The sequence below is a fragment of the Trichosurus vulpecula genome, chromosome 4 (genome assembly GCF_011100635.1).
Source record: "Trichosurus vulpecula isolate mTriVul1 chromosome 4, mTriVul1.pri, whole genome shotgun sequence".
Lineage (NCBI taxonomy): Eukaryota > Metazoa > Chordata > Mammalia > Diprotodontia > Phalangeridae > Trichosurus > Trichosurus vulpecula.
In genome coordinates, this window is record NC_050576.1 from 281447003 (window position 1) to 281472553 (window position 25551).

At 41.1% G+C, this 25551-nt stretch overlaps 1 protein-coding gene across 1 annotated transcript in view; it reads right to left on the minus strand.

The window, feature by feature from the left end:
- LOC118847963 (sterol 26-hydroxylase, mitochondrial) overlaps positions 1-24094 on the minus strand; it is a 36878-nt gene extending 12784 nt beyond the window's left edge. The window contains exons 1-2 of the mRNA XM_036756666.1: positions 23758-24094; positions 821-1011 (exon numbers count right to left, since the gene is read on the minus strand). Of these exons, the coding sequence (XP_036612561.1) occupies positions 821-1011; positions 23758-24039 (473 nt within the window). The 5' untranslated portion in view covers positions 24040-24094. The remainder of the gene's footprint in view (positions 1-820; positions 1012-23757) is intronic.
- Between the last annotated feature and the right edge of the window lie 1457 nt (positions 24095-25551).

Below are 25551 nucleotides of genomic sequence, written 5' to 3' on the forward strand. Positions count from 1 at the left end.
GTTGCAAAGTCCTACGTAAATTTGAGTTGTTATTAATTAACAAGAATAGGCTTTCTGTAAAAGTTTCTTTTTCTTTTTTATTAAAATTGATGACTGACTAGTGACTTAAAGTGATATTACACTTTAATAGTCTTAGTCAGATATGTTAAATCATGATTTCAACAATAACTTGAAATGTATGTTTTCAGTCAAACAAACACCCTGTCTAGGGGAATCAGCAAGGTACAGTGAAAAAATGCTAAATTCAATGCCAGAGGTTTCAATTCTGGCTCTGGATGTGACATCAGACAAACTGTCCCACTTCTGTTAGCTTTCCTATCTATAAAATGAGATTGGGTTACATGACCTCTAAGGTCATTTCCAGGTCCAAGTCTGTGATCTCAGAATACTCAGAGGCTTCCAAGCCTCTGCTAATGGGAACTTAAACATTCCTGTCTTGGCTCAGTATCAGGCCCAATGGCCACATGCCTGGTCCCACTACATTGAGACTACATGGTGCCATCAAATGGTTTAACATCAGAAACCGATACAATTTTATCAGTGGAAATGACATCAGAGACTTCGGCAATTTGTTTTGCTTTTGCAACCTAAGGACTATGGGACTTTACCATCTGACCTGCAGCTAAAACCTGCCTAGAGAGCAGGAACTGTCTTACTTTTCTCATAGCACAGTGCTCTGCACACAGTAAGTGTTTAATACAAGCTTCATTCATTCATTCATTCATCCACTCCCAATGTACCCTTAGTTGGTTACTGCTCACTAAAGCCATCAGTGACCAAGTGACCAAGCCCCCTCCCATTCCTGTGTCCCCAGGCTCACATGGTAAAGGGCCCATAGGTCAGTCCTCGAATATCTCGGTGCTCCTTCCAGATAGTCATGTCATCGCGCATAGGGTACTTCCCCTCCTGCCTCATCAGCTGCTCCATCAATGATGGACTGGCCAGATTCACGTTGACATAAGGGCCTATAACTGTCTTCCATATCGGCCCATACTGGGCCTTTGAAGCCACCTGTAGGGAACAACCAAGGCTGGGTAACTAGGGGCCTGAAAAAAGCAGAAACTGGGTTTGGGCAGGGGGCGGGGGGTAGGGCTAGAGAAGAAAGTTGGGAGAGGGGAAGGAAGGAAGGAAGGAAGGAAGGAAGGAAGGAAGAAAGGAAGGAAAGATTTATTAAATACCTTTTATATGCCAGGCACTTTGCTAGACATTTTTGAAATACTATCTATGGGCTATAGCAGTATCTAGTCTAAAGTAATCTTAGACTCTGTAGCCCAGAGCCCAGGGTATATGTTTGGGGGTTCCTTGGGCCCTGCAGTGATGTACTAGAAAGAATACTATCTTTGGAGTCAGGAAAGTCAGGTTTGAATACTAGCCAGGATCCAGGGAGTGTGATCTCCAGTAAGCAAACCTCTCTTGTCCATACCTCAATTTGCCCAGCCACAGAATAAGGATAAGAATATTTACAAGCACAGATGTAACACTTGTCAAATTTTAACATGACCCAAAGCTAGGAGGGTAACGGTTAACAGACTAAAAAAGAGAATCAGGATCCAAGAGTATCCCAAAAGGCTAGAATGTTATATCAATACTAAAGAGATACAATTTAATAACAAATATTTAAAGTCTTGCAGCTAGATTCAAAAATTAATTTCACAAGTACAAGATAAGAAAGCGTTTCATTAGACGTTAATTTAATGGAAAGAAACTTTGAATTTCAATGAACTGTAAGATCAACATGAGTCAATAATCTGATATGACAACCAAAAAAATTCATTGTGTCTATCCCAGGCTGCATTAAGAAAGGCGGAGTATGAGGATTAGTGAAGGAATAGCACAACTGTATTCTGTCCTGGTCAGATAAAATACAGAGTACTGTGTACAATTCTGGAAACCAAATTGTGGGATGATATTGATAAGTTTGGAGAGCATCCAGAGAAAAGCATGGTGAAGGGCCTCGGATCATACCATCGGAGGACAGGTTGAATGAGTCAAAGATGTTTAGTCTGGAGTAGAGAAGAATCAGGCAAAGATGGTAGCTGTCTTCAAGTGTATGAAGGACTGACTCATGGAGAAAGGATTAGATGTGGTCTGCCTGGCACCAGAGGGCGCAGTGAGGAGCACTTTGGGTACAAGTTGCAAAAAGAGCAGATCTATGCTTGGTTTTAGAGAAAACTTCCTAGGTTTTCTTGCTGTTGTTGAATTATTTCAATTGTGTTCAACTCTTCATGACCCCATTTGGGGTGTTCTTGGCCAAGATGCTGGAGTAGTTTGCCATTTCCTTTTCCAGCTCATTTTTACAGATGAGGAAACCGAGGCAAGCAGGGTTAGGTAACTGGCCCAGAGTCACACTGCTGGTAAGAGTCTGAGGCCAGATTTGAACTCAGGAAAATGAGTCTTCCTGACTTAGGCCCAGAACTCTATCCACTGTGCCACGTAGCTGCCCGGAATAAATAAATGATCATTGCTTTAGTAATCCATAGGAGGACAAAGATTCACAGGATTTCTCCCTTTTTCTGTTGTTCAGTCCATTTCAGTCGCATCTGACTCTCTGTGACCCCATTTGGGATTTTCTTGGCAGAGATACTGGGATGGTTTGCCATTTCCTTCTCCAGCTCATTTTACAGATGAGGAACCTGAGGCAAACAAGGTTACATGATGTGCCTAGGGTCACACAGCTAGTCAGTGTCAGAAGCCAAATTTTAATTCAGGGGAGGCTTACTTGACTCCAGGCCCAGAACTCTGTTCACTAGAGTTCACTAGATGTCCTCTTAGCTATTAGAGCTATCCAAAAAGGAAATGGGCTTCCTCACAAATCAGTCATCGGTCTACAAACATTCATTAGGCACTTACCATGTAAAGGAACTATGGTAAGCCCTGATGATGAAAAGAAAAACAAAAACCTATTTCCTGCCCTCAAGGAGTTAATGTTCTTATAGGGGAAATAAAATGCAAATAACTTGATAAATACAATGTAAACGAAAGATAATCTCCGAGCGAAGGTTCTAGTATTGTGAAGGACCAATAAAGTACTCCAGCAGAATGTGAGATTTGAGCTGCGTCTTGAAAGAAACCAAGGAAGTGAGAAGGCAGAGCTGAAAAGAGAGAGCATTCCAGACAGTCAGGAGATGGAGTGTTGTGGCCTAATGCACCTGGGTCAAAGAATACATGGAGGGGAAAAGTGTAAGGAGACTAGAAATACATGAAGTGGTTAGGTTATGAAGGTCTCTAAAAGCCAAGTATGGCATTTTATATTTGATGTTAGAGGTAATAGGGAGTCATTGATGTTTATTTAATAGAGGAGTCACATCATCAGACATTCACTTTAGGGAAATCACTTTGATGGTTGAATGGATAATGGATTGAAGTAGAAGGAGAATTTAAAACAGGGAGACCAACCTGCAGGCTATTGAGATAGTCCGCAGATGAGAGCTGTACCACAGTGGCAGCAGTGTGAATGGAGAAGAGGGGACATATTAGAAATTACAAGACTTGTCACTTGTGGAGTGAGTGTGAGTAAGAAGTTAAGGATGATGGGTTTAGAACTTGGGCATCTAGGAGAAAGATGGTTTCCTCAATAGAAATAGGAAAATTGGGAAGAGAGAAGGGTTTGGGGAGGAAAGACATGGAGTTCTATTTTGATCACGTCGAGTTTGAGATGCCTATGGAACATCCAGTTCAATATGCCCAAAAGTTGATGAATTGAGACTAAAGAAAATGGATTCTCCTTCACTAGGGGTGTTCAAACAAAAGTCTGACAATCATGTGTTGGTATGGAAGCCTCTAGTACTAAGACCTCCAAGAATTAGTTCAGTAACAACATTCTTGATCTGATTCTCTCTCTTGAATCACTGACCAGCTTAGAATTTAGGAAATTTCTTAATTCCCAGTGAAGTCAGAACCACTAACCAGTTCAAAAGAGGGAGTTTTCAGAGAAGGCAAATCTTCCCCAAGAGCGCACCCATATTATCATTGGTCCCTTTGGTAAATCAGTCAGATTCATAATTGAATGAAAAAAGCATGGGTTGCCCATGTTGGTTATATGTATGTCCACACGGGTTGTCAAATACAGTTCAAAGGAAGGCACGAATAAATATCTGTGGAATCTCGCTCAACCCTCTCCAAGGAAAAATGTGATTCCTGCATCAAGGGAGAAGATGTTGGGGCCACAAAACTGGCCCCTCTTCCCTCTTAAAGAGGGGATATCAAGTTAAAAATATATCTACCACTCTAAATACTGGTTTAGGAGAAATTATTTTTTAGGTTCAAGCAATTTCTTCCTGGTCATTATGTCTTAAGAGGGAAAAGATGTTCCAAGCTATACCTGAAGGACTGACTCCCCACCAAATTCCAGTTATGCAAATAACATTACAACAGTGAATAGCAAATAAACCCATTTAAACAACCCAATTGCAAAGAGAAATCAGAGAAATTATACAAATTTGACAATACTAGCCAATACACAGAGAGAATGAGCTCTCCCATGGGTAACGAATTATCTCAGCTCAACCAAGAGACAGAGTCCCCATTCATACTCAGAGGGAAAATTCCCTGAAATTTCTAGTGCTGGAAATAGGGACATTCTCAGGGCTCTGGCTCTCTACAGTTAGGTTTCTTCCCAGTGGCTTTCTCTCCCTCCAAAGACCTCTCCCTGAACACAGCCTGGGACTGCAGGAGTCCTCTCTAAAAGCCAGAGGTAAGAAAAAAAAAAGTTCTACCTTCCAAGTTCCGCCTACTGCACCCCAATGCATGGAATATTGAGTAATCATTCTCTCTACTAATAAGGACAATCTATTGCAAATGCCTAGGCTTGAGCCCCAAGTTATAGGCCTTTTGCTCCTTTTCTTTCTGTAGAACTTCTTCATCTTTCGTTTGTTGATACAAAAATGTGGGTTGAAAATTCTTTGAGTCAGAGAAACGCTCTGCGTAGCTACGGGAACTCTATTGAACCAAAACTCTCTTTAAAGCAAAATGCTTATAAAATAATAAATGTGCTTCCAACAGACTTTTTAGCTAAAATATGGAGTATATGTTGTTTTCTTCCTCCTTAGGTCTATCATACTGGAGTTTTTTTATTCAGTTACTGGTTAAGATGAGATTCTGAACTCTGAGATTCTGAAAATCTATGATTCTGTGACCTATTTTAACTTAGATGAATTCATCTAAATATTAGATAGAAAAACACTGGACTATTCATAGAAGCACTCTTCATTATAGCAAAACCCTGGAAACAAAGTGGGTAGTCACTGGTTGGAGAATGACTGAATAAACTGTGGAATGTTAACATAATTGGATATTATCGCACCAGAAATAATCAGTATGAAGAATTCAGAAAAATATGAAGACTGGTATGGAGTGATGCAAAGCAATGAAAACAGGACCAAGAGAACACAATGACCACAATAATGCAAATGAAAATAACACTAAAAGATAGCTGAACTAATATTCATTGCAAAAAAAAAAAACCACCAACAACAATCTCGGTTATGGAGAGTAAGGATGAAACACATTTCTCCTCTTAGGAGACTACAGGTATAGAATGTTGCATATACAGTCAGATGCTTTGTCCTTAGGTTTTAATTGCTTTTCTTTGTTTCAAGGAAGCAATTTAACTGCTGTTTTTTTTTTAAAAAGCATCTGTCTAATCTCTTTTTTACTCTCTTTCTCATGTGTGTGTATGTGTATGTGTTCGTGTGTATGCAGGCAGACAATAAATATTATCAAGCACTTTCTACGTGCTAGGCACTGTACTCAGCATATACGGTTATTATATATATGCACATATTTACGCATATATATAAATTTTAATATAAATAATATAGTGTAGGACAGCAGAAGCAGCAAAATGGCATATTGATAAGATCGCTAGAATTGGAGTCAGAGGTCCTACCTAGGTTTAAATTCCAGAGCACTGCCAGTTCCATCCCACGTAACCTAGGTCAACTACTGTTGACTCCACTTTCCTAATCTAGAAAACGATGGTGTTGGATTAGATGTCATCTAAGTTCCTTTTCAGGTCTAAATCTGTGATTCTATAATACTAAGAGTATAAATGGTGTTACATCACGCACATACAAAAAAAATAGTGGAGAGGCCTAATACCCAGTGTGCTTTATGAAGAAGCTGAAATGGCACTTAGGAAAATGAAGTCCAGAAGAGTGGCTTGGACCCAAAGTACTTCATCACCTAAAGAAAATCTGTCTTCCATCCGACTTCTTTCAACAAAATCTTCCACGTGTCTGCTTGTTTTATGCTCTGGATGATTTGTGATAATAAATATTGCTGAACTAAGCTATCTCTGTGGATATAACTGTCAAGGAGTCTTGTGTGATCTTAACTTAAGCACAGGAGACAACTTGGTGGAGGAGAGTTTTTTATGCTACATTTTGCTCTACTGTGCCAAATGCTTTTTTTTTAGGGGAAGGAGAAGCAATCAACAAACAATAAATCAAGCAAATTGAGTAGGATCTTGAGAAAAAGGTGCACTGGAGGCCAGGGTGAGAGCTCTGTTATATAGTGTTATATAGCTAGTTTCTGAGACCCATGAATTTTCCACTCCGTCCCGGACACTTTCACTTACTTCAGCACCTCAGTGGGTGTGTGCTGAATGAGAATACTCCTTCCAACTGGGCAGATCATAAACCCCTGAAGAAATATCAACTTCTGTGGTCCTTCCATCAACTTCCATAAGTCATCCACTGCGAGTCCATGAAACATTTTGGGAGCCTTACTCTAGGTCTCTTGACATTACATGTACACAAGGATACAGAGCAGCCATCTTTTACCCCTCATTCTCTCTACCAAAATGGACCTTCTCTTTCTCCAGTCATATATCTCTTCAATGATATCTTTTATGCCACTTTTGGTATATGACTCATTGTTAGTAATATGCTACAATCCATTTAGTGCTAATTTTTTATTGCCAATTATCAACAAAAACAAACATTTCATCATACAATGAAAAGGAAGTAGGTATATATAAGAAAGTATACAAATTTGTTACAAATTTCTAAAGCAATATATTTATTAAGTTTAACAAGGTCGTAACAAAATCGCTTCAGTTCTGTCTTCTTTTGCACATTTTTTTCATTTTCTGAAGAGCACTTTAAAAAGTCTCATCGATGTTTTTTTCCGTGTCTATTATTATGCTCTAACCTACCCGGGCGTCTTGACCGTACCTTGTGACAAATATGTGCAGTCAAGCGACACAGATGAACACTATGGCCACATCTAAGACTGAATCTTCTCTATACCTCAAATTGATTACATTTCTGCCCCAAAGTGGGAGGCAGATTTCATCATCAGTCTTTCTTCAGTGCTGAGGTCTTTCAAAGTTGTTTCCCTTCATATCATCACTGTGTTCTCATGTCCATTTTTCTTTTGGTTCTATTTATTTCATACAACTCTTTCTGTAGTTCCCTGAATCCAACATATTCACCATATTTCTCATGGTACAATGATATTCTATTACATGTATATGCCATAATTTGTTCAGGCCTTCCTGAAGTTTCTATTTCTTTGCTATACCAAAATAAGTGCTGCTATCCATATTCTTATTATACATATGAATCTTTAAGCTATAAGTATGTTTTAGTGACTTTGGGGGAAGAGTTCCAACATGGTTAAACCAATTCATAGCTCTGCCGACATTGCATTAACAGTAACAGCTAACATCTGTAAAGCACGTTGAGGCTGGTAAAGACTTATTGTCTCACTTGATCCTCTCAACAGCCCTGAGAGGAAAATTCTATTAATTATCCTCATATTACAGACAAGGAAATTGAGGCAGGCAGAGGTTAAATGATTTGCCAAGGTCACAGAGATAGTGTCTGAAACTAAATTCGAACTCATGTCTTTCTGACTCCAGGTCCAGTGTTCTATCCACTGTACTACATAGCTGTCTCTCTTCCTCCAGCAATTGCTATTTTCCTCTTTTGTCATTTTCTTCCCCAATCAAATGGATGGAAGGTAGAACCACCCAGTTGTTTTAATTTGAATTTCTATCAATATTGGAGATTAGTAGCATGTTTATATAATTTCTTCATTGGAAAACTGCCTGTTGATATCTTTTGGCCACTTATCTAGTGGGGGAATGGTCCTTGTTCTTGTATATTTGTATCAAATTTGGGTTTGGGTATCATACCCTTATCAGAGAAATTTGCTGTAAATATCTACCCTATTGTTTCCTTTCTAATTGTGTATATTTTGCTTGGGCAGAAGATTTTCAATTTTATGTAATCAAAATTGTCATTTTATCTTTTATAGTCATGCCTATACCTTGTTTAGGTGAGAATTCTCCCTCTAGACACAGTTATGAAAAGTATCTTTTTCTCCCCCCACCCCATTCTTTTAAGATATCACCTTTTCTTCTTAGGTGAAGCTTCCATTTGGAGTTTGCTGTGGCATATGATATCAGATGTTGCTTCAAACCTAATTTCTGTCAGGATACTTTCCCAAGTAGTTGGTTTCCTTGGATTTATCAAATACTATGCTATTACTCAGCTGCTTCTGAGTTGTTTACCTAATCTGTTCATTGATCAAGGTTCCTACTTTTTAAACAACACTAAACAGTATAGTTTGAGATCTAGTATTGCTAGGTCCTCTTCCTTTCTCCCTTTAAAAATTATTTCCCTTGAGATTCTTGACCTTTTACTCCTCCAAATGGATTTTCTTATTATTTTGTTTAGTACTATAAATAATCCTTTAATAGTTTGGAATGGCACTAAATCTGTAAATTAATTTAGTAGAATTATTAATTATATTAGCATGGTCCAACCACGAACAATTAGTATCTTTCCAATTAATTGAGTTTAACAGCCCTTAGAATACATTCAGATTTCCTTATTAGTGCATTATACAAAATATAGCCAGATATTCCCTGCTCAGTTCTAATCCAACATGGAGGCTTGGTAAGCCTGCTTCTGGCAATGAGTGACTGAGCAACTGGCACTTAATGCAGACGAAGAGTCTTCTGGTACACTGAGAAACTGGAAAGACTGACAATCATTAGTTGATAAGCGAGAACTGCGTGTTCTTCCAAAGGTTCAAATAAATCAAGGATCTCTCATTTTCTTCCCTGGCAGCTTTTAAGTGAGGAATACTACTTTGAGCCATATGATAGCAGAGTGAAGCTAGCTGCTTTCCTCCCCACATCTGGACACCTTGGATCTCTGAACATACAGTGTCTCTATTTCCTATGCATTTATTTTTTCCTGATCTTAAGTGAATGAATACTGTGAGATAGAAGTGTCAAGTGACTGATGAACTTAGCAGATTCATTGGAGCCATCAGAGATCCCACTGGCAACCAGAGTCAACAGCAAATTTTACCAGAATGGTACTGCCTGACAACAGAGAAAGCATCTACTGAGAGAGGGAGAAAGACAATCCCTCAAAGAAGTAGAAGCTTCAGAGAGTCCTTGTGATAAAGCAAAATGCTGTCTGTGGACTCTAAAAAGGTACCAATTCTCCCTAGTACAGGGGTAAAGCTAAGGATGACTTCACAAGGACTCTGCTAAGGAAGAAAAGGACCTCCTGGGCCCAGAGTCAGGAGGTAACCCTAGGCCACATATGTTTATACACATACTTCATCACTATGGTTCTTCAAGGGGGTGCCCATCTTTCCCCCACAAACTCTTTTTGTATTTCTGTAGAAGTATATCCCAGATTTTGGCTGGATTCTTTTATGCCAATTACTTTGAGTAATTGAGTGCATTCTCCCCAGGGACATTGTGTGTGGATGCTCTTGGGTTAGAGAAAATGTATTGTAACTACTGTTTTTGGCATGGTTTCTCAGCAAATACTCTCTTCCTGATGCTAATAAAGTTCTACTGTTTGACTAACAATGAGGAACACACTGGATCAGAGCTCATGGACCACTGTGCTAGAAACTCCAGCCCCTTAGGGTTTGAGATGCCTATACCATGTCCTAAGGAAGATGTCTAGGAAACAGATGGTAATGCAATATTGGAGTTCAGCAGAGAAATTTAGGCTGGATATATAGATTTGGGAGTCATCCTGCTGGAGCTGATAATTGAACCCATGGGAGCAAATGAGAAAGAAAGAAGGGATAAAGAGAAAGTGAAAATAGTCCAAGACAGAATCTTTGGAGACACAAAAGTTTAGAGGCTGGAATATGGATGATGATCTAACAAAGGAGTCTGAGAAAGAGTGCTCAGACAGGCAGAAAGAGAACCATGATTGAGCAGTACCATGGAAGACAAGGGAAGAGAGAGTTTCTGGATGGAAGAAAGTGTTCAGCACCAAAAGTTGCAGAGACACCAAGTAGGATGTAAAGCAAAAAAAAAAAAAAAAAAGGTCCAACAGATAAAAGCAATTAAGAGATTGTGAGCATTTTTAGAGGTGCAGTTGGAAGCCAGAAGAAGCAAGAAGTGAGTCAGTAATGAGAAAGTGGAGGCAATTGCTTTCCAGGACTTTTGCAGTGAAAGGAAGTAAAACTATGATATGACTGCTTACAAGTCAAGTGAATGTTTTTAAAGGATAGGGTGTGTCTGAGTATTTTTGTAGGCAATGGGGAGAGGACCATAATATTAAAGATGAAAGAGAAATAGGGAATGACCAACAGGGCAAGCTGCTGGAGAAGATGAGAGAGAATGCACACCAGGACACAGGTAGAGAGATTGGCCTTGGCAAGAAGACCATTTCTTTAGAAACAGAAGACAGATGGGCAAAGATGTCGAGTGATTTTTAGGTAGCTGAGAGATTGCATGATAGATCTATCAGTAGTTTCAGTAAAGCAGGGAAGCAACACACTCAACTGAGAAAGGGAAGTTTGGGAGGTATAGAAGGATTGAGAAAGGATAAGAAGGAAGGAAGGAAGGAAGGAAGGAAGGAAGGAAGGAAGGAAGGAAGGAAGGAAGGAAAGAAGGAAGGAAGGGAGGGAGGAGGGAGGGAAGGAAGAAAGGGAGGAAGGGAGGAAGGGTGGGAGGGAGGGAGTGAGGAAGGAAGGGAGGAAGGGTGGGAGGGAGGGAGGGAGGAAGGAAGGGAGGAAGGGTGGGAGGGAGGGAGGGAGGAAGGGAGGGAGGAAGGGAGGAAGGAAGGGAGGGAGGGAGGAAGGGAGGGAGGGAGGGAGGAAGGAAGGAAGGAAGGAAAGAAAGAGAGGAGAAAAGGGAGGGAGGGAGGAAGAGAGACAGAAACAGACAGACAGAGACAGAGACTCTCCTGGACTTCACACATTGGAAGTTCCTTCTCCCCTTTCAGTTTCTCCTCTGACTGGCCGGTTCCTCCAAGAGCCTCCATTTTAAGGAAGGTACCCAGGCCAGTCATGTCTCTGTTCTTCTCCAGGCTGCTCTCCTGACTCTCCCAGACTTTCTTTACAAAGCCTATCTGGGTACCTTCATCTCTTCCTTTTTCATCTTCCTTTTATATGTTGTCTTCCACCATCGGAATATAACCTCTCTGAGGGCAGGGACAGCCTTCTTTCTGTTTACATGTGTATTCCCAATGCTTAGCACTTTGCTGGGCTCAGAATAAATACTTAATAAATGGCTGTTGACTTGACTTGAAATAAATTCTATTTTTATAGTAAGGGCAAAATTAAGTAGCTGGCCCTTTATACTTATCTCACTTGGCCATACTTAAGTGAAAATAGTTTATGTGTAACCATCCAAGATATGATCCAGTATAGTAGTTGCATAAATTTTGGGCAAGGTGCCTAAGAGGATTAACCAGCTTCTAGGAGACATGCCTTGCAAATTCAACACCATTAAGTAACACAAACATGTGCAACACATTCCTACTCTCAAAACCTAACAATTTATTTAACTGATAGTTGTTCCTCACCTCCCATACTTCCTTCTCCATACCACTCACCTACCTCCTCCTTATGAGCTCAGAGCACATCAAAATAATATCAAATCACCCAATAATTAACCCTGGTAACATAAGCCCTGAATGTAATTTTGTCATCTTCAAAAAGTAGTCCTTGGCTGGGAGAATAGCCTTCAGATAAATCAATAAACCACTAGGTTTAGAAGACACGCCTTGAGACAGATACAATTTTATGCTGACAGGTATTACTTTGTAAGGGGAGAAGGAAGCCCAGTTGAGATGCCCAAAGCCCTCTACTGTGAAAGTCTCATCAAAAGAGTCCCTTTTAGGTTCATTTCTCCCCCATCAGGGTAATCCACATTCCTACATGAACCAGAGGTGCTAAATAAATAGTTAACAGCTTCCCCAAGGCTCTACTTCTTGTTTTAATGCTATGAATGACCTCAGCCTAGTTCAGGCTGAGTCAAATGTCATGATTTATGTTTATAAAATACGTCAGCCTATTTCTGTCTGCCATGATCCCTCTAGTGCCCTCTGAGGAGTCAATGTGGATGCTTTGGACACAGTGGTATTCTATGATTCCCAAGTATCACCAAAAGAATATTGGTGTAGAAGAATGTTATTGTGTTTCACAGTGTCTTCAAAAGCCTTGTACAATTCCCAAATACAACCCAGCCTGCTCTTTTCTTCCTATTAAATGACAGGCTAACACATATGTCAAAGCTATAGTTAATGATGGAAACAGTATATTCAACAGTATATACATACTCAAACTCAGGTTCAAAAGATCCCAAAAGGCCAAATTAATGCCTTAAGAATGTGTTAATTGTCTTGATTTGAATCATAAAGAAGCCTGGGATAGCTGCTAGGTAGATAGATTAGAGAGGGAAAGAGAGACAGAGGGAGCATTTATTAAGATAGTTCTCATCCTCGAGGAGCTTCCATTCCAATGGAGGTCTACAAGCTAAAAGAGATGATAAACTCCCTCCCTCTATGAGGAAACAAGCCACATACTAGGAACTGGAGTGGGGAGAAATGGGATATAGACGGGCCAACTAGGAGGTTATTGTAAGAGTCTAAGATTGTGACTGTGAATGGAGAGAAGGGGACAGACGTGAGAAATGTTGTGGAGGCAGAATCAACAGAACTTGGCAAGTGACTGAATATTGGAGGAGGTAGGGAAGAATGAAAAGCTGATAATGACTTCTGGTTGTAAATCTGTTTGTCTGGAAAGATGGTGGAGCCCTCGACACTTTGGTGTTATCTCCTCCAGCTTGCACTTGTAAAGATTACTTTCTAAGATTTTACATTTACTCCATTATATTTCATCTTATTAGACATGTCCAAATGTTCTAGCCTGTGCTGATCACTTGGATCCTGACTCCATTGTCCAGTATCAGCTGTCCCTCCCAGGTTTGTTTAATCTGCAAATCAGAGATGACAGAATGGTGGGGGGGGGGGGGGGGGGGGAGGGGGTTGAATCCAGGTCTCTTCAGTCCCATGCCAGGGTTTTTCCACTATAACCTTTTTCTCTTAGTCTGACGCATGTGAGGTTTCCACCCGCCCACCCCCACCCCCACCCCAAGGCATTCCACTTTTAGAACAAGTCAATTCTGTCTTAGCTGAATTAAGGGGGAAAATGGATTTGTATACACCTAATCTAGGAGATTAGGGGCAGCTAGGTGGTGCAATAGATAGCTCACTGGACCTGGAGTCAGGAAGATCTGAGTTCAAATCCAGCCTCAGACACTTACTAGCTGTGTGACCCTGTGTAAGTCACTTAACCCCAATTTGCTTCAATTCCTCATCTGCAAAATAGGGACACACTGGAGAAGGAAATAGCAAACCACAAACATGGGGTCATGAAGAGTCGGACATGACTGAACAACTGAACAACAATCCAGGAAAGGCAAGGGGATGAGACCACCTTAAGAAGTCCCAAAAGGTCAGGAATGGTGTTGGTGACAGTAACCACTGCAGCAGCAGGATCTTAGCTCCAGATTTTGTAAGGCCCATGGAGCTGGCAACAACAGTGAAGGGGAAACCCCAGAGTAAGAAAACTAGAAACAGCTGTGATTACTAATGCCCACTCTCCTGGAATTTTCCATCTCAGTTCCCACTTGAATAGGTCCTGTTACTAAGCTGGTCACAGTTTAACATGGGAGAAGCCTAAGGATAAGTTAAACCAAGCAAACAACAGTAATAATAATTATAATAATAAGCTGGCAGACCCTGTGGATGGTAAGGTCCTCCAGGTGCTCCTCTTTTTTTTTTTTTTTTACACATGATGATGTACTTATTCCCTGAGGCCCCAGAACAATGCAGATTTCAATCTTCTCATGAAAGCAAAGGCCCATCTTTTCAATACTATCATTCTACCATGTTGTGATAAAGCAGAGAGATGAAAGACATAAAAATAAGTATCACTCAGAAGGCAATGGAGAGGCAGACTACAACACAAAACCAACAAGGAACAGGAGTAAAAGACATTATCGACATGGTAAGAAGGAAGGAAGGCCAGCAAATGGCCAGAAAGTTCCTCTGACACTCTCACAATGACAGGAAGGCCTCCAGCATATTGGGTGGACCACTGTGATAAGCTTACTGGGAAGATATTAAGAGATGCACAGAATAGGTAGTGAATAGAGCACTGGCCCTGGAATCAGGATGACCTGAGTTCCAATCTGATCTCAGACACTTGACCCTTACTAGCTGTGTGACCTTGGGCAAGTCATTTAAACCCCCTCCCAAAAAAGAGCTGCACAGAATGGACAGGCATGGATGGGAGGGAGCTCCTGAGCTGAAGAGATCACAGAGCCAGTTAAGAGTTGGGAGAAGAATATTAAGAATCCTCCACTAAAGTCCTCAGATGCTTCACTGGGGCGTGGATGCCACTGGCATGTTAAAGGTAGGTCACTGAGGCAAAAATTCTGGCAGGCCTTTCAAACTAGAAAGGATTAAGAATCAGAAGACCTTAATTCAAAAGTTGGCTCTGTCAATCGTGGTCTTGTTGAACAAATCATTTTCTTGCTATGGGCCTCAGTAATGACTGGGTTAGACAAGAAGGTCTCAAAGCCTCTTTCCAGCTCTGCTATCCATGACCCAACAGTGAATTGTGTGTCTGATTGCTTGAGGACAAACTAACCAGACTTGGACAGGCTCACCACCAGAGTGCTGGTCGACAGGTGCTAATTTTTTTTCTGGTCTCAGTAATTCAGTAGATGATTTACTGAGTCATGGAGAGATCATGTTGCCTATGATCCTGACAGGGTACTCACCAATGAAGTAAACAATATAATGCAATAATTAAATGATAAAATCCTCTGGGATTGCAGGGAGATGAGTTAAGGACCTCATCTCTTATTTTACTGAGAAAAGTGAGGCCATTCAATGTGACCTCCCTCTTTCCCCCTTCTCTTCATAGCAAAGTCTCTTAGTATCGTTTCCTCTATCCTCTCTTCCCTTATTTTCTGACAGTGAGATGGCCCTTCTCCTAGCCAAGGCCATCCTCTCCACTTGTGCCTTTGAACCCAACCCTCCCATCTTTTCTTTTAAACAGTTTTTTATTTTACCGGAACACAAATACAAAATAGAGAAAAGAAACAAAAACATATCATAAACTTAAATATTGAAACTTAAAAAAAAGTAAAAAAGAAAAAAAAGCATGCCACGTGCATAGCAGAACATAGGAGAGAATTCAAAATATGTAACAATAAATTTTCATTTCAAGAAAGCCTGTATGATAAATAATACACCTTGTGTTGAGAATTGTGCATCTTTTCTTTGCTTTCTTGTGTTGTCTTTTGTTCTCGGCTGTGCACTTTTTAACTTTGTTCTTTTTCCCCCCTCCCCCCACCCCCAGAAGGCTACAATATAATTTACAGAGACAGAGAAATATATACCTACACTTACACACATATACATGCATATACTTTCCAAACATAATCTACTCCTGATCTTGTTTTTTATGTTTGTACATATCTTTTGTTTCCTATCATTCCTGCCTCCTCTGTCGCCTTCCTATCACTTGCCTACTCCCCTCCTCCACCAATCACCCTGCCCTCCTATTACTTGCCTTCCCCCCTCTAAGGATCCCTCCCCCAACCCATTCCCATTAATCTAAACTCCCTTTACCTATTCCCTCATCCTCCCCTCTAAAAATCCCTTCCTTGTCCTAATCCCTCCCTTGTCCTCTCCCCCCTCACTAAACCCCTACCATTTTATTTCTTCTAAATTTAGAAGACTTTTATACTCTTCTAAATATATATGTATTGTTCCCTCTTAAACCCCATTCCCGATGAAAGTAGATTACCAGAACAACCAGCCCTCCTCCCCATCTAAATGCTCTGTATCCTTTCTTCTTCTTGCACCTCTTTTGCATAAAATAGTTACTGTTTTTAGTTGTTTCTAAATGGTTTTACTTTTTAAATTCATATCAAAGTCAGGTTTATCCCCCTCGTTCTTGTGAGCTCAACAATTATTAATAAGGTTAGACATACATTTTACATTTTATGTTATATAAAAGGTAAGCAATCTGTTCTTATGAATCCCTTATAGTCAGTCTTTGGTGTATACCTTATGTTTCTCCTGGTTCCAGTATGTCAAATCTTCTATTAAGTTGAGGATTTTTTTTAACAAAGTCTTGAAGTCTGAGGGTTTGTCAAATGTCCATTTTTTTCCATTCAAGATGATACTGAAATTTGAAGGGTATGATACTTTCGACCGGAGCCCCAGGTCTTTTGTTCTTCGATATATTGTGTTCCAAGACCTGCAGTCCTTTAATGTCTCTGCTCCTAGGTCTTGTGTAATTCTAATTGTGGCACCATCACATTAAATTGTTTTAATCTTGATGCTTTTAATATTTTATCCTTGAGTGGGGGTTCCGGAATTTGACTGTGATATTCCTATGAGTTTTCCTCATAGGATCTCTTTTAAATGGTGTGTGATGGATTTTTTTCTATTTCTACTTCCCTGCCTTGTTCTAATGCTTCAGGACAATTTTCTTTAACTATTTCCTGTATTATTGTATCAAGATTCTTTTTTTGATCATGACTTTCAGTTACTCCAATTATTTTTATATTTTCTCTTCTTGATCTATTCTCTAAATCTGTTGTTTTCCTTATAAGATGTTTCACTTTCTCTTCTATTTTTTCATTATTCATGTTTTGTTTAATTATTTCTTGATCTCTTATAAATTCAGTGGCTTGTCTTTGCCCAATTCTAATTTCAAGGTGTCATTTTCCTCCTTGAGATTCTGGATCTCCTTTTCTTATTGGTTGATTTTCCTTTCATACCCTTGTTTTTCTTGGATTTTTTTTTTAGTTTTTCCTCCATCTCACTTGACTTTTAAAGTCTTTTTAGAGATCTTCTAAAAATTCTTTTTGGGCAAGTGACCAAAAGTGACTTTGGGGGTTTCTTTACTTCAATATCCTCCTCTGAAGATGAACCCCGGTCATGTCTATTCTTGTAACAAGTCATCCGTCCCATCTTTAGCAGATTGCAATCTCAATCGTCTCCCCTCCTTTTCTGGAATCTTCAACCACTCCCACTCTATTGGTTGCTTTCTTACTGCCTTCAAACATGCCCAAACCCTTCCCACCCCTAAAAAAATCTTCACTAGATCCCACCCTCAAGCCATCATCTCTCTTCCCCTTTTCTAAGCTAAACTCCTAAAAAAGAGTTATTTACACTTGCTGCTTTCACTTCCTCTCTCACTTCACTCCTCAACTTTTTGCAATCTGGTTTTATGGTTCAACTGAAATTGCTCCAAAGTTACCAGTAACTTCTTAGTTGTCAGATTTTTAAGGACTCTTCTCAGGCCTCATCCTTCTTAACCTATCTGCTGCATCTGACAATGGTGAACACTTTCTGCTCCTGAATACTCTCTTTTCTCTGGGTTTTTGTGACACTATTCTCTGGGTTCTCCTCCTACCTAATTACTCCTTCTGCTGGCTCATCATCCCTACATTATACATCCCAACTTCAGGTGATCATGAAGGTTCTGTTCTAAGTTCCCTTTCTTTCTCTACACACTCTTAGTGACTTCATTAGCTCTCATGGATTTAATTATCATCTTTATGATGATAAGTCACAAATCTACATATTCAGCTCCCATCCTTCCCCCTGGGCTTCACTCCACACTACCAATTGCCAACTTGACATTTCAAACTAGAGGTCTTGGAGACATCTCAAACTCAACATGCTCAAAACTGAACTGTCTTTTCCTCAAATCCTTCCTTACTCCTGTTGAAGATAATGCCATCCTTCCAGTCTCCTAGTAAGATAACCTTGGCTTTATCCTCAGCTCCTTACCCTCTTACCATATGCAATCGATCAGTTGCCAAATCCTTGCCCCTTTCTATCTTCACATCCTTCCTCTCCAGTCCCTTCTCTCTACTGACACAGCTACCACTTTAATCAGGCCTGCATCATCTCTTACCTAAATAATTGCAATAACCTTCTAACTGGTCTCCCTGACTCAAATCTCTGACCTGACAGTCCATCTTACATACAGCTGCCAAAATGATTTTCCTTAAGCATAGATATAACCAAGTCATTCCCCTCACCTCTAGGATAAAACACAAACTCCACTTTCACCCCAGAAGCCTTCTCACCCTGAACATGCCTTCACTTTCCCAGTCCCCTTCTCTGATTGGTGACTTCCTCCCTGAGACTACCATTTCAAGAAGTATTTAGGTCATCCATGCTGACTACTCTCTGGGCTTTTCCTCTTTGTCTTCATGTACCCTTCCATGCTTCCTTCAAACCCTCCCTTCTCTTTATAGTTCCCTTTTTTGTGCTGTCTTCCCACAGGGGAATGTAAACTCTTTGCGGGTCACTATCTTTCGAGCTTATATTTGTATTAGCAGAGTGCCTGGAATATTTTATTTCATTCTCTGAACATGTATCCTCATTGCCTTGCATGTGTCTGGCACAGTCAATGCTTAATAAACATTCATAGATTGGCTGGTATTCTAAACAAGCAAAATCGTCATAAATCATACAGCATTGACAGAGGTGTCAATTAACAAGACAATTGTTATTTGTAACTTACTTTGGAGGTGACTAAGTTTCACAAGGAAGTAGGAAAGCAATGTGATTTTCCCCCTAATTCATCTCTCATCCTCCATGCTGTCCACCATGCTTAGAAGGCATAGTCTCTTCATCTCCTCTGTTCATATTGCTTATCTTCCTTAAAAGTTGAATCCAAGAGTCCTCTTCTCATGAGTCTTCTTTGATTCTTCCTACTGAGTGTTTTCTTGTTCCTAAAATTTCCTAGAGTGCTTTGTCTGCATCACTCCACTGCTCCCATTCCTCCCGATCTTGTATATATCTACATAGAGACATAATTCTAGAGCTATTTCCTCCACCCTCCAGCCCCCAATGGAATATTAAATTCCTTAAAGGTATGGACTGTATCATTTTTATATCCTCAATATGTAGCTTGATGCCCTATACATTTGCATACATATACATATATATTAATGTAATTCATTAAATGAATAAATGAGAGATTGAACGTCTCCTCCCTGCTTCTAGACTGTTAACTTCTTAAGGGCAGAGACTATGCAAGTATTCATCTTTGTGGAGAGCGTAGCCACTCAATGTATATTTATTTAATTGAAAAATCCTCACAACAATTACTCAGAGAGACAATTAAAGCAGGTATCATTATTCCAGTTCAACAGATGAAGGCCCAGAGGCCCAGAGAGGCCGTGCCTTCCCTAACACCACAAAGAATGTTGTGAAATCAGGATTCTAAGCCTGCTAGGTCCTAGTCCTGATATTGTGTTCTTGTGCTTATGTCAGCATTCTTGCCAAGTTTCTAAGTAGATTAGCTATTCCCACCCTGAAGATTTATGAGAAATTGCTTTCCTAACTCTCAGTTCCCATGCTCTCTCCCATACAGTGATTTTCATCTGTACAGCTGCTTGAGGAAAATCTCTCAGCAGAACGGCTCTGCAATCTAGAATGTGCTCTCCTGTTTCCCACCATACTTCAGGCATTCATTAGGCTTCTCATATTTCTGGAAGTTAAATGGAGCAGATGAGGGTTTAAGAGACTTGGGTTACTCCGCACTTAGGAAGTTATTTCTGCAATGAGAGAGTGAGGGAATGATTTTTCGATTAATCAGTCTCTCAGGTACCGAGTGCCATGTAACCATGGAAAATTGTGAACTGGATAGAGGCAAGGTGGAGATTCAGAGCAGATGACAGAGGGGGTAGGTACCCTGTGGGAAGGCACAATATGAGAAGACACAATCACAATCCCCACTTCCCCATGCCTGGATGCCTAGGATCATTTTCAATTCCACTTTTCATTTCACCCCTGGCTTCCAGGCTGGAGGCAGGAATTTTATACTAATAGTGCCCCCATACATAGTTAAAAGCAGGGGTTTGCTGGACCCCAGATCAAACAGGCTTTAAGAACTGACTGCTAAATCTCCAATGTGAGCATTTACCCCTCAGAAATCAGCAAATGCTACAAATCAGGCCTTGATTTATTTTTTTTGTTGATTGTCTAGAGTTGATAAAGTGAATGCATATTAAACTTAAAAGTTTGTCATGTGTATATTGCAGGGGAGAGCTGGTTGTTTAAACATTAACTAGCATGCCACTGACTATAGGGCACATAAAAATGCACATAACTGAGAGTGAGGAAGGGGAAGAACCTTCCATCTGGAGCCTGGGTACTGTCCCTAAGGTGGCCGATGCTCTCAAATGCCCCGCATTCAATCTGTTACCAATTCCTGCCAGTCCTTTTGAAGCGTTTCTCCAAATCGCCTTTTCCTCTTAGGCCCCCTGCCATTGACCCTAATAGAGGCCTTCATCTCCTAGCTAAACCTCCTGGCTTAGCCTCCCTCCTTCTAGCCTTCCCTCTATCATCCATCCGAGATACCACTACTATAAAGAATAACAATTCCTATTTGAATAGCATTGCCCTCACTACCAACTATGAGGTGGGTACAAGTGTCCTCACTGGCTACTCTGCAGAAAAGGGCACTGAAGCGTTGGGTACAGGAAGCCAGGGACTAATAGGTGACAAAGGTGGTTCTTTTTATTGATCTGAGTCCAAGTTCAGGGCTCTTTCAACTACACCCACACTACCCCCCTACTTGACTCCAGGTCTCCTGAAACGTTACTTTGATCGTGTCATGCCTAGCTAGGTGGTGAAGTAGATAGAGCTCAGGGCCTGGAACAAGGAAGACCTTGAGTTCAAATCTAGCTTCAGATACTGTATGACCCTGGGCAAGTCACCTGGCTTCCATTTGCCTCAGTTTCCTCCACTGAGTTGTCATGAGGATCACAGGAGATAATATTTGTAAAGAGTGCCTAGCACATAGTAGGTACTACAAATGCTTATTTCTTTCCCTTACCCAGTAACCAACAGTGCGCCCTTCATTGTCTACCTCAGCAGGTCTAACCTGAGAATCACAGACCATTTTGAGATGCCAGGAACCTGACCTAGCCCAACCTCCTAATTTTACAGACAAGGCAAGCGAGACAAGGCAAGAGAGGATAAGAGACTTGTTCAATGTCATGAATCAGAGTTAGCAGCAAAGTAGGAACTAGAAGCCAGATCTCCTGATCCCTGCTTCACTCTTCCTCCTACTACATATACCTGCATTTTAGTCTGGCCTTCAAATCTCTCCATCAATGCCCATCTCCCCAAACTCAGCTAAGGCCCTCCCCAGCTCAAACAGTCTATAGTCTTAATGGAACTATCCCTCATTATTTTTATTATAGTCCTTTGCATGTTTATTTGCTCTCACTGCTCTAAGCTACATAAGGGCAATATCCCCAACTTATCTATAAATGTGTGTATGTCTCCCAAGGCTAAACACTGTACTTTGCACATGGTAAATGGTTGCTGAAATGCCAGGTACACTCCAGTCCAGTCTCATGATGACACATTATATCCAGCTCCAGATAGAGAGCTAATGGACTCAAAGAACACAATGAAGCAGCTTTGCTTCACTTTTTTTTTGGACATGGCTAATGTAGGAATTTTGTTTGATTGACTATATATATTGTAAAGAATTTTGTTTTTTTCCCCTTCCTTATGGATGGGGAAAGGGGAGATGGGAGGGAGAGAACTCGAAACTGAAAAGAAAATAAAACTGATTTTTTTTTAAATGACAGGTTGAGTTTTTCGGGTTCTCAACTGGTTTGTCTCTTGAGAAATCAACATCCCACCCTAGGTCCAGCTCCTCAATAGTATAAACTCAAAAAGTACTTGATATTTGATTAATAATTAAAGCACAGTGTTGTCCTCTCTCCTACCTCTATTCTATGCCTTTTTCACTAGCTTCCGTCCAATCTCTAGCTTCCATCCAATATATAGTCCAGATGCTACCTCCTCCATTTACTGTTCCTGTTCCCCAGTTACCTCTGTCTCCCTCCTTAAATCACTTTGCCTATACACTGTGTTTTGTTATTATTCAGGCATTTCAGTCATGTCCAATTTTTCATGATCCTATTTGGGGTTTTCTTGGCAAAGATATTGGAGAGATTTGTCATTTCCTTCTCCAGTTCATTTTACAGATGAAGAAACTGAGGCAAACAGGATTAAATGACTTGCCCAGGTCATAAGCTAGTAAGTGTCTGAGGCAGGATTTGAACTCAGGAAGATGAGTCTTCCTGACTCCAGGTACAGCACTCTATCCACTGCACCACATAGCTATCCATACACTGTTTACTCACCTTTATAAATATAAACTAAAAGTATAGAAGACCCTTGAGGGCAGAACCATTCTGTTTTTATGCCTTGAAAGAGAGTTATATAGATATGGGTATATATGAGTATATATGGGTAAATGGATATGGACATGCACGTATATATGTGTATACATGGTAAAAATATTTGCTGAGTTAAATTTAATCACACCAAAATTCACCATTTCCTCTCCAAGCAGACTGAAAGTGGTTCATCAGCCTCTTCACGGGATGGATGCTTCATCTGGCCAAGCATCCATTGTTTCAAAGGCCTTCCTGAGGAACGTGAGTGTGCACCATGTACAAAGTCCCTTAGATATGAAAGCCTCCATCTCTGCCTTGTATGTGTTTGGACACCCAGTCTATATAACAAGGAATTGTAGTGGAAAAATCACTGGACTTGGAGCAAAGCTCCTGTGTTCAGATTTTACCTCTGACACTAACTACTAGCTACTGCAAATGGGCAGGCCACCTGACCTCCTTTGGCCTGCTTCCTCATCTGTCCAGTGAAAATAGTATAATCCTTGCTACAAAACTCTAGGGGTTATTTGTGAAGAAAGCACTTTATAAGCCTTGAAGGTGCTACCACATGTGACTTACAGCTTTTTCCTTTTGTTAAGTGTCTTCATGTTGTCTCTCTTCCTCCCTCCTCTCTCTTCTCTTCCTTTTCTCTCTCTCTCTCTCTCTCTCTCTCTCTCTCTCTCTCTCTCTTTCATTAACTCTTCATTAAGTTGTATATGTTTATGTTCATGAAATGCATTCTCATATGTATATACGTAACATGTAAGCTGACACGTGTACATATGTATATACATGTGTACATATATAACATAATGAAGGGTTGGTGGATTTATTACTATGGATGAAGGAAGGCATGGTCAGAGAACCGAAGAATGTTTATTGCAGTTCCCTATGTTTGTTTGCACTTGCTGCCCTTTCCCCTGACTTCTAATCTTCACTTTTCAGCTCCTCCCTAAAGCCTTTCATCATTCTCCTCAGCTGAGTGTTGGGAAATCACTTCAGAACATGACTGGCGTCAGAGGCCCTGGGTTCAAATTCCACAGGCCCAATACCTCTATAACGTTGGACTGCAGTTTCCTCGATGGCTCTGAGACCCCTTCCAGCTCCAGAGCCCCGGGAACCCTCCTGGACCATTAGTCACATGAGTTCCGGCAACCCTTTCTCAACCAAAGCCTCCCTATCCGGCGCAACAGAAGCCAGCCCAGGAGCGCCCTCCCACCCTCTCCCCTGGGTACCTGAAGCTCGTGCATGTGAAAGACATAGCCTTGCACAAACAGTTGGAAAAAACTGCGCAACTGGCCAGGCCCTGGAAGCTCTTCTGGACTGCGCAGCTGCCGGTCGCCGGGCCCCGCGGAGGAGTACACGGTGCCGGGTGCCGTAGTCAGCTCTGTAGCCAGAGCAGCTGGGTCCGTTGCCTTGGCCCTCGCCCCGAGGGGACAGCTAGCTGGGGCCCTTCGCAGAGGCGCCAGCAGGCGCACCAAGCGACCTCGCATCACCAGGGACCCGATGTTCTGCATGCCAGGCACTGACCTCCGGCGCCAAGTACCTGGAACTAGCTACTGAACCAGACTCCCGGGCGGGGCTGTAGAGACCAGGGCGAGGGGCGGAGTCCCGGAGCAAAAAAGACACATTGTTTCTGTTCCCAGATCCCTGAAATGCCTCCCCTTTCCACCCACTGTCACATATCCAGAGTCTTACCTAACGACCCACCTTCCCACCTCCCATACGGCATCTGAGGGGGTCTGGCACTGTAGGAAAGTTAAGACCTCTCCCCACATTTGAGGAGCGTGGGGTGATGCTGCCTTTGACCTCCTCTAGGGGATTATGGGCAGAGGGATGAAGAGGGTGCGTGCTTGAGGGAGGGCCTAGGGCAGAGGGACCTGTAGGTCTGTGTTCTAGACTCCTAGTTCCTTCAAGTTACAACAGTTCCTTGCCCATTCCTCCCTACACTGTCTCTTCCACAACATCCAAGTCAGGGGTTGGGAAGGAGAGTATCTTATATCTTTATTTCTAGGGGCAGAAAGTCCCCTAGCTGTCCCATATCTACAGAGGCATGAGGGCCTGGGTTAGAATAAATAAAGACAGAGTATATCTCTGAAATCTATGCCTGTTCCTGGTACAGCTCCTGGTCGCCCTCCAGTCCTAATGCTCCATTGGCAAGCTCTTTCTGTGTCTGAGCTAGAAACCCTCTTCCTGTTCTAGGAGTTGACTGATAACTCAAGGAGTCTGGATGCAGGGCTAAGCAAAAAACACAGCTCCCTGTTGATTGCAATCATCAGCCTTGTGTGACAACCCATGTGACTCAGGGTTTTATGCCTCACTTTCCTCATCTATAAAAGGGGGATTTGGGGAGCAATTTGAAACTATTTCCAAAAAAGCTAATAAATTGTTCATACCCTTTAACGTGACCTATGTTGCCACAGAGATGGAAGACAGAAGAAAAGTCCCTATAGAAACAAAAATGTTTATAGCAGGTCTTTTATTGCAGGCCAAAAAAAAAAAAAAAAAAACCAAACCAGAGGGTATGTCATCATTGGGGAATGGCTGAACAAGTTGTGGTATATGAATGTCATGGAATATTATTGTGCTGTAAGGAAAGAAGAGATAGTTTCTGAGAAACCTGGGAAAGTCTTGTAAGAACTGATGCAGAGTGAAGTGAGCAGAACTAGGGAATAAGTTGTTGTAAAGATAACCAATTCTGAAAGATTAAGGAACTCTGATCATCAAAATGATTAACCATGATTCTAGCTGACTAATGATAATGCATGCTAACCACCTCTGATATGCCATTGTGAGAATTTTTTTCTTGGCTCTACTTATTTTTTCCAAGGGTTCTGTTTTACTTTCCCCTGCCCAGTGTGGGAGGAGGAAAAAAACAAATGACTGATAATTGAAAAAACCCACAAAATTTAATTTAAAAGTAGGGGGGAGTAGACTACATAGTCTCTGAGGTCCTTTCCAGCTCTAAAGCTTATGCGCTTATGAAATCATGACAAACTAAACTTAGAGGAAGGACTTTATCTGACAAG